General features: G+C 42.2%; 1 protein-coding gene across 2 annotated transcripts; it reads left to right on the top strand.

Annotated features, from left to right (window-relative positions):
• Positions 1–1,069: 1,069 nt before the first annotated feature.
• Positions 1,070–8,816, top strand: itfg2 (integrin alpha FG-GAP repeat containing 2). Of its 2 annotated transcripts, none has more exons than XM_053862632.1 (12): positions 1,070–1,433; positions 2,381–2,476; positions 2,560–2,601; positions 2,691–2,849; positions 2,920–3,059; positions 3,636–3,784; positions 4,028–4,122; positions 4,186–4,239; positions 5,194–5,285; positions 5,413–5,530; positions 5,963–6,136; positions 7,821–8,816. In XM_053862632.1, the coding sequence occupies exons 2-12, from the start codon at positions 2,464–2,466 to the stop codon at positions 7,883–7,885; spliced, it is 1,101 nt and encodes a 366-aa protein (XP_053718607.1). In that variant the 5' UTR covers positions 1,070–1,433; positions 2,381–2,463; the 3' UTR covers positions 7,886–8,816. The 2 variants fall into 2 exon arrangements, with proteins under 2 accessions (XP_053718607.1, XP_053718606.1); XM_053862631.1 differs by having other exon boundaries at positions 2,672–2,849.
• Positions 8,817–11,994: the final 3,178 nt, after the last annotated feature.

Below are 11,994 nucleotides of genomic sequence, written 5' to 3'. Positions count from 1 at the left end.
TTGAAGCTACAGGTGGACAAGGAAGTTTTGTTGTGCAGCATGAGTCCACCGCAGGGAAGTGTTCCCTCCTCAGCCATGTTCACCCACCACACCTCAGACTTGAGCGGCTGCACAATGGAGTGACTCCTCCATCCCATCGTCAGTGATGGCAAGGAAGAGGATGAGATGCAAGTTGGAGGATGTTGTCATTCAAGCAAGGAATAAGATGTATGCGTAAAAGAGTCTTAGGTCTTTTAATTAAAAACTGTATTTCTGCATTTCAATTATAATTATATATACTTTATAATATCAATTGTATAGTAAGTTGTAAATGCTACTTTATTTCATTTGTGGCAGAATTGTTTTGGAGGAATGTCTTTCAGTGTGTTCAAATAGTGTCTGAAGTGTCTGGGCATCACCCCATGCAGACGCTTGCTGTCACGGCACAGTATTAGTAAACAGCGCCCTCTATGGTACAACATTGGTACTTCGTCATGAATCATTGATGAAGTCAGGGGGGAAAAACTGTACATTCGCATGCATATAACATAGGCATTTATTTATTTATCTTATTATATAGAGGGCTAAATATGGTGATACCATTTGAGCCCTATAATTCGTCTTCCCTGGTCTTCTACAGGGTAATAAGTATAAAAATGTTTTTCAGATCACGTTCAACAGTTGTTACGTAATTGTTTATTCACTTTTATAGAAAGTCAAATAATTAGAAAAACAGGTAACCGTGTTGAAATTATTTTTTGGCCACATTTGGCTTTTATTAGTTAAAAACACTTATTTGTCTCTATGATACGCAAGGTTATGACAACAGTATCTTTGACACGATCTTGAAATAGTGAGTGAAATAAAGTGAAAATGTTACAATATACTGTTGAAATGTTTATAGAACATATACATGAACAAAATTAACTACTAAATTCTGATAATTAAAGGCATAGAAATAAGCATGTGTTCTTTATCTCTGTATTTGCGTCATCATGGAGCGGAATTAAACGGCACATGATTTATTTATTTACTTCATTATGACACGATTTGCTTTCCCGTCTTTTGACTACTTTGAGTTTCCGTACACCACGTGGTTTTGTTTATTCCTCCATGGCGTCCTGAGCAGCCTTAAAGCTTACGAGCAATGTGTCTTATAACCACGAAACGTGTCGAATAGCAATTATATGTCCTCTGCGAATACATCTACATATGTATTCTGTTGTATGTAGTGACTTGTTTTCGCGTTTTATTGATGGTATTTAACTTATTTTGAGGTTGTTAGCCTCTTGCGGCTAGTCCAATCGAGCTGGGTTGGAGAAACACATACTAACATCCAGGTGTTTGCTGATGTAGCGATGAGAGCTCTCAACTATGTTCAGCGTGTCAGTTTGGATTTCACAGGGACCCTGTTTCCTCACGCCATCTGTCTGGGAGACGCAGACAACGACACGGTAAGCCGTCAGACATTTCATTGGCTGCGTGAAGTTTTGTTGAGAACGATGAAAGAGTTGATCGTGGAGTAGTGGTCTTGGTTTGTCAAGCCGTTTTACCTCAGCGTGAGTCTCTGTGCGCATATGTCAATTGCATCATTTTTAGGAAAGTCAAATTCATACTTATTGAACATGCAGAAACGAAACCAACTCAACTTGTTTTGATACAAAGAGTGTCAATACACGAGCAATACGCAGACTATTGGTAGTCTAATATTTTACTCTTGTATAATTAGATTATCAAGTTTGTTGTAAAATAATAAAATACATGAGGATATATCTTCGTCAACATTGCGTCGTGCAACAACTTAAATTTAAACAAACAAAAAAATCTAATTGAATGAATTGTAATTCATAGTGCGAGGGCAACAGCAGCAGAAAACATTTGTACCACTGTGTGATAATAAAGACTCCAGCTCTATTAGCTCACTTTCATCCAGTCTCTGTGCTTTAACCACCATGGATGTTCATGCCAAGAATAGAGTGATATAGTGATGCACCGATACCATGGAACCAATACCACTTTACGGCAGTGTGCAGTTTTTGAATTTCAGTTTATGACTACGTTGTAAAATGTGTGTTTGTACTGCAGTGAAATGTAACTGTCACCTTCTGTACAAGAAAAAACATACTGAATGTTGTTCAAATAGCAATATACATGGAAAAACAGAAAGACTCAAGTAATGGTCTGTGTAAGTACTCAATATAGGTGAGTACTCACATGCACGTTTTGGAAAAAAAACTGTATTGGTGCATCCCTACATGACATTATTATATAGACATTTATATATGTTTAATTTTTGATGTGCGTATGTATATTTTTCCTCAAGATAAAGTTGTAGACTGTATTGATTGACTGATTGTGACAAACTTGTTCAAGTTTTTGTTTCAATGATAAATTTCTGCAGTTAAATGAGTTGGTGGTTGGAGACACAAGTGGAAAGCTTCATATATACAAGAATGATGACTCCAAACCCTGGATCACAAGGACATGCGTGGGAATGGTGCGAGCCATAACAAAGAGCAATGTTGATGGGTTTGTTGTGAAAGGATTGTTGACTAACATATTTTATGTATTTATTTTTAGCTGACTTGTGTCGCAGTTGGAGATGTCTGCAACAAGGGAAAGGTACATTTGACATTAGTGATTTTCCTCTGAATATTTGCTTGCCTTATTATGTGAATGGTGTTTTTCTCAGAACCTTGTGGTGGCTGTAGGTGCAGAGGGCTGGTTCCACCTGTTCGATCTGACAGCTGCTGCTCCAAACAAAGCAGATTCATCGAGCCAACACGAGTCTCTGAACAGTGATGACCAGAGGCCTTTCTTCACTCAGCACATTCCTGCCAACACCAAAGTCATACTCATCAGTGACATTGGTAAAACTAAGCTTTCATTGTTGTTTAAATAACGCCTTCCAAGTAAACCAAAGAACAAGTGTTTTTTCAGATGGTGATGGCCGCTGTGAGCTGGTAGTTGGCTACACTGATCGAGTGGTGAGGGCTTTCCGTTGGGAAGAGTCTTGTGATCATTCGGACCTTGGGTCAGGGCAACTGGTTCTGCTGAAGAAATGGCTACTGGAAGGACAGGTTAATTTCATGCTACTGTCTTCTGTACAATCTATTGCCTAGTTTTTGCCCTATAACACGTACACAAAACTGTGCAAAAACACCATGTGTGAAGTTTAAGTGTCATTTATTAATGAAAGTGTCAAACAATATTGCATGGTATAGCACATTCAGTGGGTGACAGCCCAGACACGTAGTGTGTTGCCTGGTGACAGAAGAAAAAGATAATCAAGAAATGTAACGTATTAATATATCAATGTTGTTGAGACGAAAAAGATTTTTTTTTCATCCTTGGCTGCTGTAAAGTAACCTGATGACTATGTTCATGAGAATGTCTTCAGTGGCGAAGGTCACACCTATCCTCAGTTCTGTGCTTTGCAAAACATTTCACCTCAGTAAAATGAATATTAACTGAAGGCTTTTTAGTTTATATAATAGTATATATAGTATATATATAGTATATATAGTATATTTAGACGTAGAATTTGTCTATGGAAGCTATAAAGCATATGTTGCTTATGCTCTTAACCTTTCCCCAATTATTGGTGCTACAGATAGAAACCATCTGAAGTAGCAGTCTGTCATATCTTTCCTCAGGTGGACAGCCTGTCGGTGAACCCCGGCCCTGAGGGTTTACCAGAGCTGATGGTGTCCCAGCCTGGCTGCGGCTACGCTATCCTGCTCTGCTCCTGGACACAGCAGGATTCCAGTGGTTCAGGGGACGAAGCCCCGGCGACTCCTGGAAGGTAGACAGTATGAGTGTGTTCAGTCATTTACTCCTCAACACTGGAATGCACAAAGGTCCTCAGTGACAGTCCTCTGTTGACATCCAACTGGGAGGCTCTTTTTTTTTTGTTAAAGCGTGTGTCTACTTTATCTAGTTTCAGAATTGTTCTGTATTTTCCCCACATATCTACTGGGGCCTCTGAGAGAGCGCTTCAGGACCAATCACAGGAGTTTGGCTCAATAAGTTCCCTGTTGTTTTCTAGCGAGGGGCCTTCCAGAGATGTAATACTCCATCTGACCACTGGGCGGATCCAAAACAAAAACGTGTCGACTCATCTCATTGGCAGCATTAGCAAAGGTAAAAAAAACAACTGTATTCAATAATAGTGAGACTGAAATGATCACGAACTTGTCTCAACAGGCTCCAAAGAAGAGTCTGCGATCTGTGGGCTGTTTGCTCTTTGCACATTAGATGGTGAGTCTGACCTTCCTCAGTGTTGCCGTCTGCATCAATGGGTGTCAGTTTTACTCCTGCAACATCTTGGAGCGGTGTGAGCCTGCTGGGAGGCAGAGGCACGTTTGTAAATCAACTGTTGCGAGAGATGGTGCGCTGCGCCTGTGGTGTCACTGCGTGAGCTGTGAAGTGCTAATTGAGTGCAGAGGTGAAGTGCTAATGCTCCTCAGTTGGCGCACCGCCATCTCTGCAGGTCCTCCTGCCAGGCGTGGCAGTAGAGGTCTGACAAATTGAGATGCTGAAGAGTCTATCAATATTCAAATGTGGAGTCAGTGGATTATCATTCCTGATACGGTCTGCCTTCGAACATTTCACTGATTGAGCTCAAACGGAGTGATATGTAAATGACTTTTGCCTAATGTTGAAAATGACCAAGTGGCAATGACAAACCTTAAGTAAATTCACTCCGCACTGCTTCTACTACAACATTTCCACCGAGTAATGTCAGCACTTCTGGTCAAACTGCCGGAAACCCGGTGTTTTAATGTTATAAAATACATCATAAGTTAGGATTTGCCAATGTTTTGAAGGCTTCCTGAGCACTGCCTCTTCTTTGTGTGTCTTTATTATCATAACTGACTGTGCTACTGCCATCTGTAGCTTATGTGCTATAGGTTCAGGTTATAGGTTAGTGGCGATCCAATTGGGTGAAAATAGATGAATGGAAATGAGAGATTTAGCAGAGCTATGCGCTGTCTTGTTTGGGCCTGTAATGTTCAGTCCTTACTCCTTCCTGCACCCGTGACAAGAGTGGTGAGGTGATAATGCAGCAGCAACCTCCTCCACCATCACTTTCTTGCTCATAGAAGAGACAGAGCAGATAAACCCCCGCAACCATCCACAGAATGGCATCAGTAACTATTATTCTATGGTGTTTTTATTTCGCTTTGTTTTGTTTTTTGTTTTTTGTATTAGGAACCATGAAGTTGATGGACAGTTCCGAACAGCTGCTGTGGTCGATGCAGGTGGATCATCAGCTGTTTGCGCTGCAGAAGCTCGACGTGACGGTCTGTCTGTTTTGTTTACGCCATAGTGAGATAAACAAGGTTTTATTGGGGGACAGAGCTATTGCAGATTTCGTTGTTTCAATTGAAGCCTGCGAATCGAAAGAAAGGAATCATTTGTCGCCTCCAGAGAGACGGCCGGGAGGAGGTGGTGGCATGTGCCTGGGACGGTCAAACCTACATCATCGACCACAACCGGACTGTAGTGCGCTTCCAGTTTGATGAGAATGTCAATGCCTTCTGTGCAGGTGAGTGAGACTTGCATTCATTGCTGTTCTGGACCTACCAATCTCACCCGCTAGATGGCAGTGTTGAGCCCCGGATTTTCCAGCGCTCTGCTCTCCCTCCCGGCTCTCAGTCTGTCCCTTTAGATCTTCACCAATGTTTGATCAGAACAGTTGAGTGGGTTCGTGCTGCAGGAGCAGAAGGAGGCAGATTAAACAGAGAAACAAGATATTTTGTGTCTCATCCCACCATATTTGTGTTTATTCCCCTCTGGCCTTGAGCAACTGCTGTACTTGACAGAAATGAAACAACTGTGGTTCAGCTTTGTCATGTTCAGAATCCCGATGGAACAGTGGAGGAACTGCCGCTTCTGCTTCGTGCCTTGTCTTAATGAGATAGTGCCCCTCTTCTGTGTTAATGCTGGTTTGTGCAGACATCATCTCATGTGTTTGCAGGTCAGTACACGTGCAAGGACGGCAAAAACAGCCCCTGCCTGGTTTACGTGAGCTTCAACCACAAGATCTACATCTACTGGAAGGTGGAGCTGGAGCGCATGGAGTCCACCAACCTTCTGCGGATTCTCGATGACAGAGAGGAGTTTGGGAGCCAGCTCAAGTCTCTGGGAGTCGGTGAGTTCACCCTTACTCGTTGCACAGTCAGAGTGAGGTGTTACCCTCCTGTGAGGACCCTCAGGCTGTGGCCGCAGCCTGCAGTTTAACTGCAACACCAGAGCACCTGATGGAAGGTTTCATTTCGAATAAAAAGTGAGCCTGGTTAACAGCACCATTATTAGCCTTGAATTGAGTTGCGTGTTCAGCAGCCGAGGTTCTGTTCAACCGCGCTTCCACAAAGCTAATAACTAAATCATAATTAATGCACCCACTGCCGTTGGCTTCCTGGCTTCATGTCCTCTGTCCAGTGTATAGAGTTTTCTGCCAGAGCCCACTTCCTCCTCTCTTCTGGCAGGAGTGGAGTCTGCTTAAATAACACTGTCCACGATGTTGGTGCACATGGATGACCACCAATTCAGCCGTTTGTTTTACATCGGTGGGAAACCAGAGGCAGACTTCAGTCAGCTGCGGTTCAGGCAGGACTCCACCCGTGCTGTGATTATTATTGTTTCTTGTTTTTGAGTCAGCGGTGGTGAGAGCTGCTCCCAGCACCTCGTCCTATTTACTAATTCAATGTCATGTCGTGATTTTGCAAGCCTGTTATCAATGTCGGCTGTCGTGAAAAGATCAGAGAGGGAGGAAGACAGACGTAGACAATGGAGAGGAGGGCGACGTATTTTCTCTTTCAAACTGTACCACGCAAAACAGGCTTTAAACAGGCTGCTCCTCAGAAAAGCTTCACTAAATTAGGAGATTTGTAAAGACTCACTGAAGGATGTGAAAATGTCAGCTGCACCAGTGAGACTTGTCCGTGATGCTGCCTAATCTTTACAGCTTTGATTTAATGAAATAATGACGCATCAAAGAAGGGCCACAAGAATGAGGTTAAACTGTGCATCTAAGGAACACTTAATTCAGACCTATTAAATTGGTGTATATATAGATATATAGATATATATCTATATATCTATATAAAATGATGGACCCATCCATAAGTTTAAACAACAAAATATTGTTTATTTTGCATCAGTTTGACAATAAATCATGATGGTGGCTACATTAAAGTTTTATATCACCTTATTTAAACTAAAGCTCTTTTAATGTCTTGAAATCTTTGTATAGGAATTTCAATTTTATAAGAATTTCAAGTCCATTCAGAGTAGTGGAAACCCTGGCCATTGTGTAGCAGAAAACCTCCCTGAACAAAAGCAAACAGATGCTTTTGTTTGCTTTTGTTCAGGGATTCCTCCATGTTTGTTGTTGTTGTTATCATCCTAGCTGCCCCGTGTCTAGTGCATCAGTGTGATCAGTGGAGCAGCAACTCCTGCACTTACAAAGGTTCCCTGTTGTCTGGAGAGCAAACTGTTAAATCTAATTAAATTAATTTTTGTGTTTCATCACACACTTGTCTTTTCAGTCGAATACTGCCACTCAGTACTGATATTTTAGTCAATTTGGTGGTGACAGTTGAGGAGCTACTGCTAACTGTGACCTTCCTGCTCAGTGTCTTTGTTGTACTTTACCATTGTTACGTCTACAGTGCTTTTATTGAAGACATGAAAAGTGAGCTATAATCTGGTGAGACTCGTGTCACGGTGGAGCTAAATATAAATATCAAAGGAGTCAAGAAAGTTAGTTTGACCAATTGACATGTATTTCGTGCTGACAAACACATCTAGTCATCACCCTCCTCCCCCCGCAGATGCCGAAGACCCGGCAGCAGTGCGAGGCTTGGTGTCAGATCTGCTCTACGAGGATGCACAGTGACGTGTTTTTGTCACATGTAAATAAAAACCGAAGCCTCCTCAGGTCCAAGCTTCGTTTATTTGTGTGTCCATGTGGATTAACATATCAAGTTCAAGTTACGGGCTCCAATCTCAGATGCAGACACGTCGGTGTTGTGTTCGCCCGTGTTTATTTAAACATGGGTGACGGAAAGGTGTGTGGAAACCTGCTGTTTGTGAGCGGAGCCGAGCTGCCATCCACCACTGTTTTTATCTTCATTATTGTTGAAAGAATGATAGAAGTTACATAACTTGGGATGGTTACATAATGAGGTCTGCACAGCAGCAATATTGTTAGTGTGGCGTAGCTGTGCCCCCGGGGTGTGTTGACTGCTGACTCCGAGGAGATCACCCTGCGCACAACAGGAGGATCCTGTAGCCTCCTATGCAGACGGCATATCTGTTTCTCATGCATTATATACGACTCCTGTGTGTTTGTGTCTCTTTAAATGAGCAGCATGGACTCCAATGTCCTGGTAGGTCTCTCCTGAGAGACTCCTGAGAGCCTTTGAATACAATGTTTTCTGTGGCTTTTTTCAAATATCTACTTCTTTTCCTCATTAAATCGATTTGCAGTGTTCGCTGAGCACCAGAGGGTTCTGTGAGGATGTTGTAACAGATGGTTGGAGGATGGTTCAGCTGCTTTTCAGGACAGAGTTTCGTACAAGCGGCCCTTTAGCGTTCTCGCCCTTTTTAAGATGTAATAAAGTGCAAAAGAACAACAGTCATCTAAATCGCCTTAAAACAAAAAATTCCACCTGATTTGGTTTGAGATCAGCGATGCACCACGCACTATAAATACCTCCACCACTGCGCCGACAGACCTCTTGGAGCGACCTCCTGAAAGATGAGGACATGTATTTTGACTGTAAGGGAGATGAAGAAGATGTGTTTGCCTTTAATAAAGATCCACTATGAACACTCAGTGATTTGGGTTTGTTTTTTTCACACAAACTTTGTTTCACAGCTTCACAGACACAACCTGCAGGTTTTGTCAGAAAATGACTCATGCTCTTTCGATTCTTTCTTTTTATGTCTGTCACAGTCAGTGAATCCATTGTCCTCGGGAGCTACGGTCACTTCAGTCAATGCCATGGTTTTGTCTGATACTAAGACACCTACAAACTAGAATGAATAAACTTTGATCACATGGTCTTGATGTTACACTAACTGACAGAGTTGAAGTGCACCTAGAAACATCTTTCCAGCAGCCTTGTTTTTATGAACAAACAGGCCAGTTAAAGCTGGAACAGAGTCATAGGGTCAGCTCTTTTGTACTCACTCTAGCATGAAGAGTCAAAGGCTTCAAGAGCCTTTTTGTGCGAGTCTGCCATTTTCATACTAAATAAGTTGGTCAAATCCAAGTAGTGTGTCGAGTATGTGAGATACGCAATATAAAATCTACGATTTCCTTGTGCTTGTGTGGGTTTCCTGCGGGTATTCCACATTGAGGAAATGAGTCATAGACACCATTTTGTGGACTCTGTTTTATAAAAAAAAGTTTGGATTGAGGTGCTGAAATCATATCTTTTCAGTTCTCACTGGAAGAATGTGTGAAGGTAGCTGCAGCATGATAGCTGCAGTATATGCAGATTGTTATTCTAGTCTTTTACTCAATTTTCAAAATCAGATTTTCCTGCTGGGCATTTCATCAGCGCTCATCTTCGTCTGAGTGTGCAAATTGATGAGTCGTGAATAGAGATTTCTTTATGACTAAAGTTGAGAATTTGCTCTTGTACTTCTCATGTACTTTAAATGACATTGTTAGCAACAGTGTTCCGTCGCTCATAAATAAGCCTGAAAGTTTCCAGCCCAAGTCCTGATAAGAGCCGTACGTACTGAACTCATACTTGTCATTGCCATTTATGGTCCGTGGGTATTTCGGTATTTATTTGCTCCTGAAGGTCGCATCAGTTCAGTATTAAGTATCTATCTATAAATCACATGTGGCTGGTTTTCCCCCAGTGGTCCCATGAAACATCCCTCCTACGTTTGACCCGAACAACATGAGCACAGTTGCGATGCCCCTGACCTTGTATGAGCTTCCTTCATCTGTGTGCGCACGCCTGCTTCTATTTCAGTCAAACGTCTTCTCTGCACTGAATTCAAAGGCAAAGATGCCCTTTTTTAGCCAGGAGATGCGCCATAAGGGGCGAACCGCCACAGGAAATGTCAACATATACTAGATTCATTAAAGCCTCTAGGAATATTTTTTTAAAGAAATTTTACATTCCCACTCACAGGAGTAAGTGTTACAGAGCCAACACTAGATTTAAAACTAGTGTCACAGTGGATGCAAATGAGGACATGCAAAGAAAAGGCGTGACAGCAGAGGATGATCAAGGTGAAGGTGGAGGAGGATGTGGCGAAACAAGAGGAATCAGAAAGGCACTGAGGGAGTGCAGACCTGCAGCCCGCTTTTAAAGCTTGTTCAGGATGGGTTGTTGGTCTCCAGTGAGACCATTCCTGACACCATACTGGCAACACTGTTGCTCTAGCGATCTCCTTTGGTGACCCTAAAACAATGTGGTGACCCGGAACAGAAAGAAAATGTCATCATTTCCTGGAGATGTAACTGAAATCCTTCACCATAGAACCAACCAATGCTCATACCAAGAGAGACAAAATGAATGAGTAATAATCATCACATTTTTATTTTTTTGTGACCCAGGGAGTCCCTGCAGCTGAAGAGCTGCATGTTATAGACCATGAGATGAAATCACCTCATGATGGAGATGTATCCCCCTCTAATGCCCTTCCAGCACACACAAAATGAACAAGCACAAACATGAGCGGCATCATATACAGTCGGAGTGTCGTGTGTAGGGAACCTTTGTCGCTATATCCTGTCTCGATATCTAATAAAGGCCACCGCCACGAGACATTTGGCTAAATCAGTCATGTGAGCTTGTCTATAGGAGCTGACAGCGTGCGGCCGCGCTCCCTGAGGCTGCTCACTTCATAGCGCTGCAGCTGCATCACGGTGGCTTCTGATGTTGCTACCACGCTGAATTATTTATAAAACAATATGAGGAGGCCACATTAGCGAGATTCTCTTCCTTCCCTCTCTTGATGTTAAGTTTCTCTGCAATAAGTTTCATTGTTGACGTTGAACTTTGCAAAGTAATAAGTCAACGGAAAATATCACCAGAGCTAATGTGGCAGTTCCTGCCTGAAATTACCGCGGAATCCTCGCTGCAGATAATGAAATGAGCTTAATGCAAGAATTATTACGTTCCGGAATTCAAAACGTGAATATCTTCAAGTGGTTTTGATCCAGGTGAATTGGAATACTACTGTAGTATTTAGCAATTCATGTCGCTTGTTGCACAATTTTGTGGCACTGACACCTTCTTAAAAAAAGGCCTCAAATGGCCTCTGGGCGAGACATTGGACACGGAATGCAATAGCTGTCCTCATTGAAATCTGCTTTTTGGAAGTTTCCAGAAAGAAGATGTTTAGCTCTCTGTCTGTGCCAGGAATGGTCTAGTTCTCAGGGAACTTCCGTTTGAGTCAGCTATTTTAAGCTCTTGCAGGCCACATCAAATGTGTTAAGAGGCTGGATTCGGCCCCTGGGCCATAAGTTGCACACAGCGATTTACTTGTTTGAATCTATTGGCAATAGAATGTGGACATCAATGATGTGTAGTACACACAAGACTGGAAAGCCATAAGAATTCACAGGACTTGATGAAATGTGCAGAGGTTAATCTCGCCAGTTATTCTGAAAACGCTGCTCTTGTTGAGACACGCTCAGCACACAGAGTGAAAGGCAGTTTTATTAATCTAGCAAAGAGGACACGTTAAACAGTAACGCGTAGACCACACTCAACAGTTCTGAAAAAAGTACAGCTCACAACAATGACTCCCCATGGGTGAATGGTTGCACTCTGGACCTGAGTGGTCAGGAAATTTTGGCATATAACGCCGTTGAACTAAAGCTTGTTGATTAACGGTCTAGATACACTACAACTAAATTGCTGAGTTTGAAGTGCCACATGATCGTTCCATTAAAAAGCAGATAAATATCCAAAACCTATTTTGTTATATATTTTTAATTATCATTTTGTTATTTTCTGTTGAATTTGTTGG

This window comes from Synchiropus splendidus, chromosome 4 (assembly GCF_027744825.2).
Source record: "Synchiropus splendidus isolate RoL2022-P1 chromosome 4, RoL_Sspl_1.0, whole genome shotgun sequence".
Taxonomy (NCBI): Eukaryota; Metazoa; Chordata; class Actinopteri; order Syngnathiformes; family Callionymidae; genus Synchiropus; species Synchiropus splendidus.
Note: the sequence above shows the minus strand (reverse complement) of the source record. Positions and strands in the feature narration are given on the sequence as shown.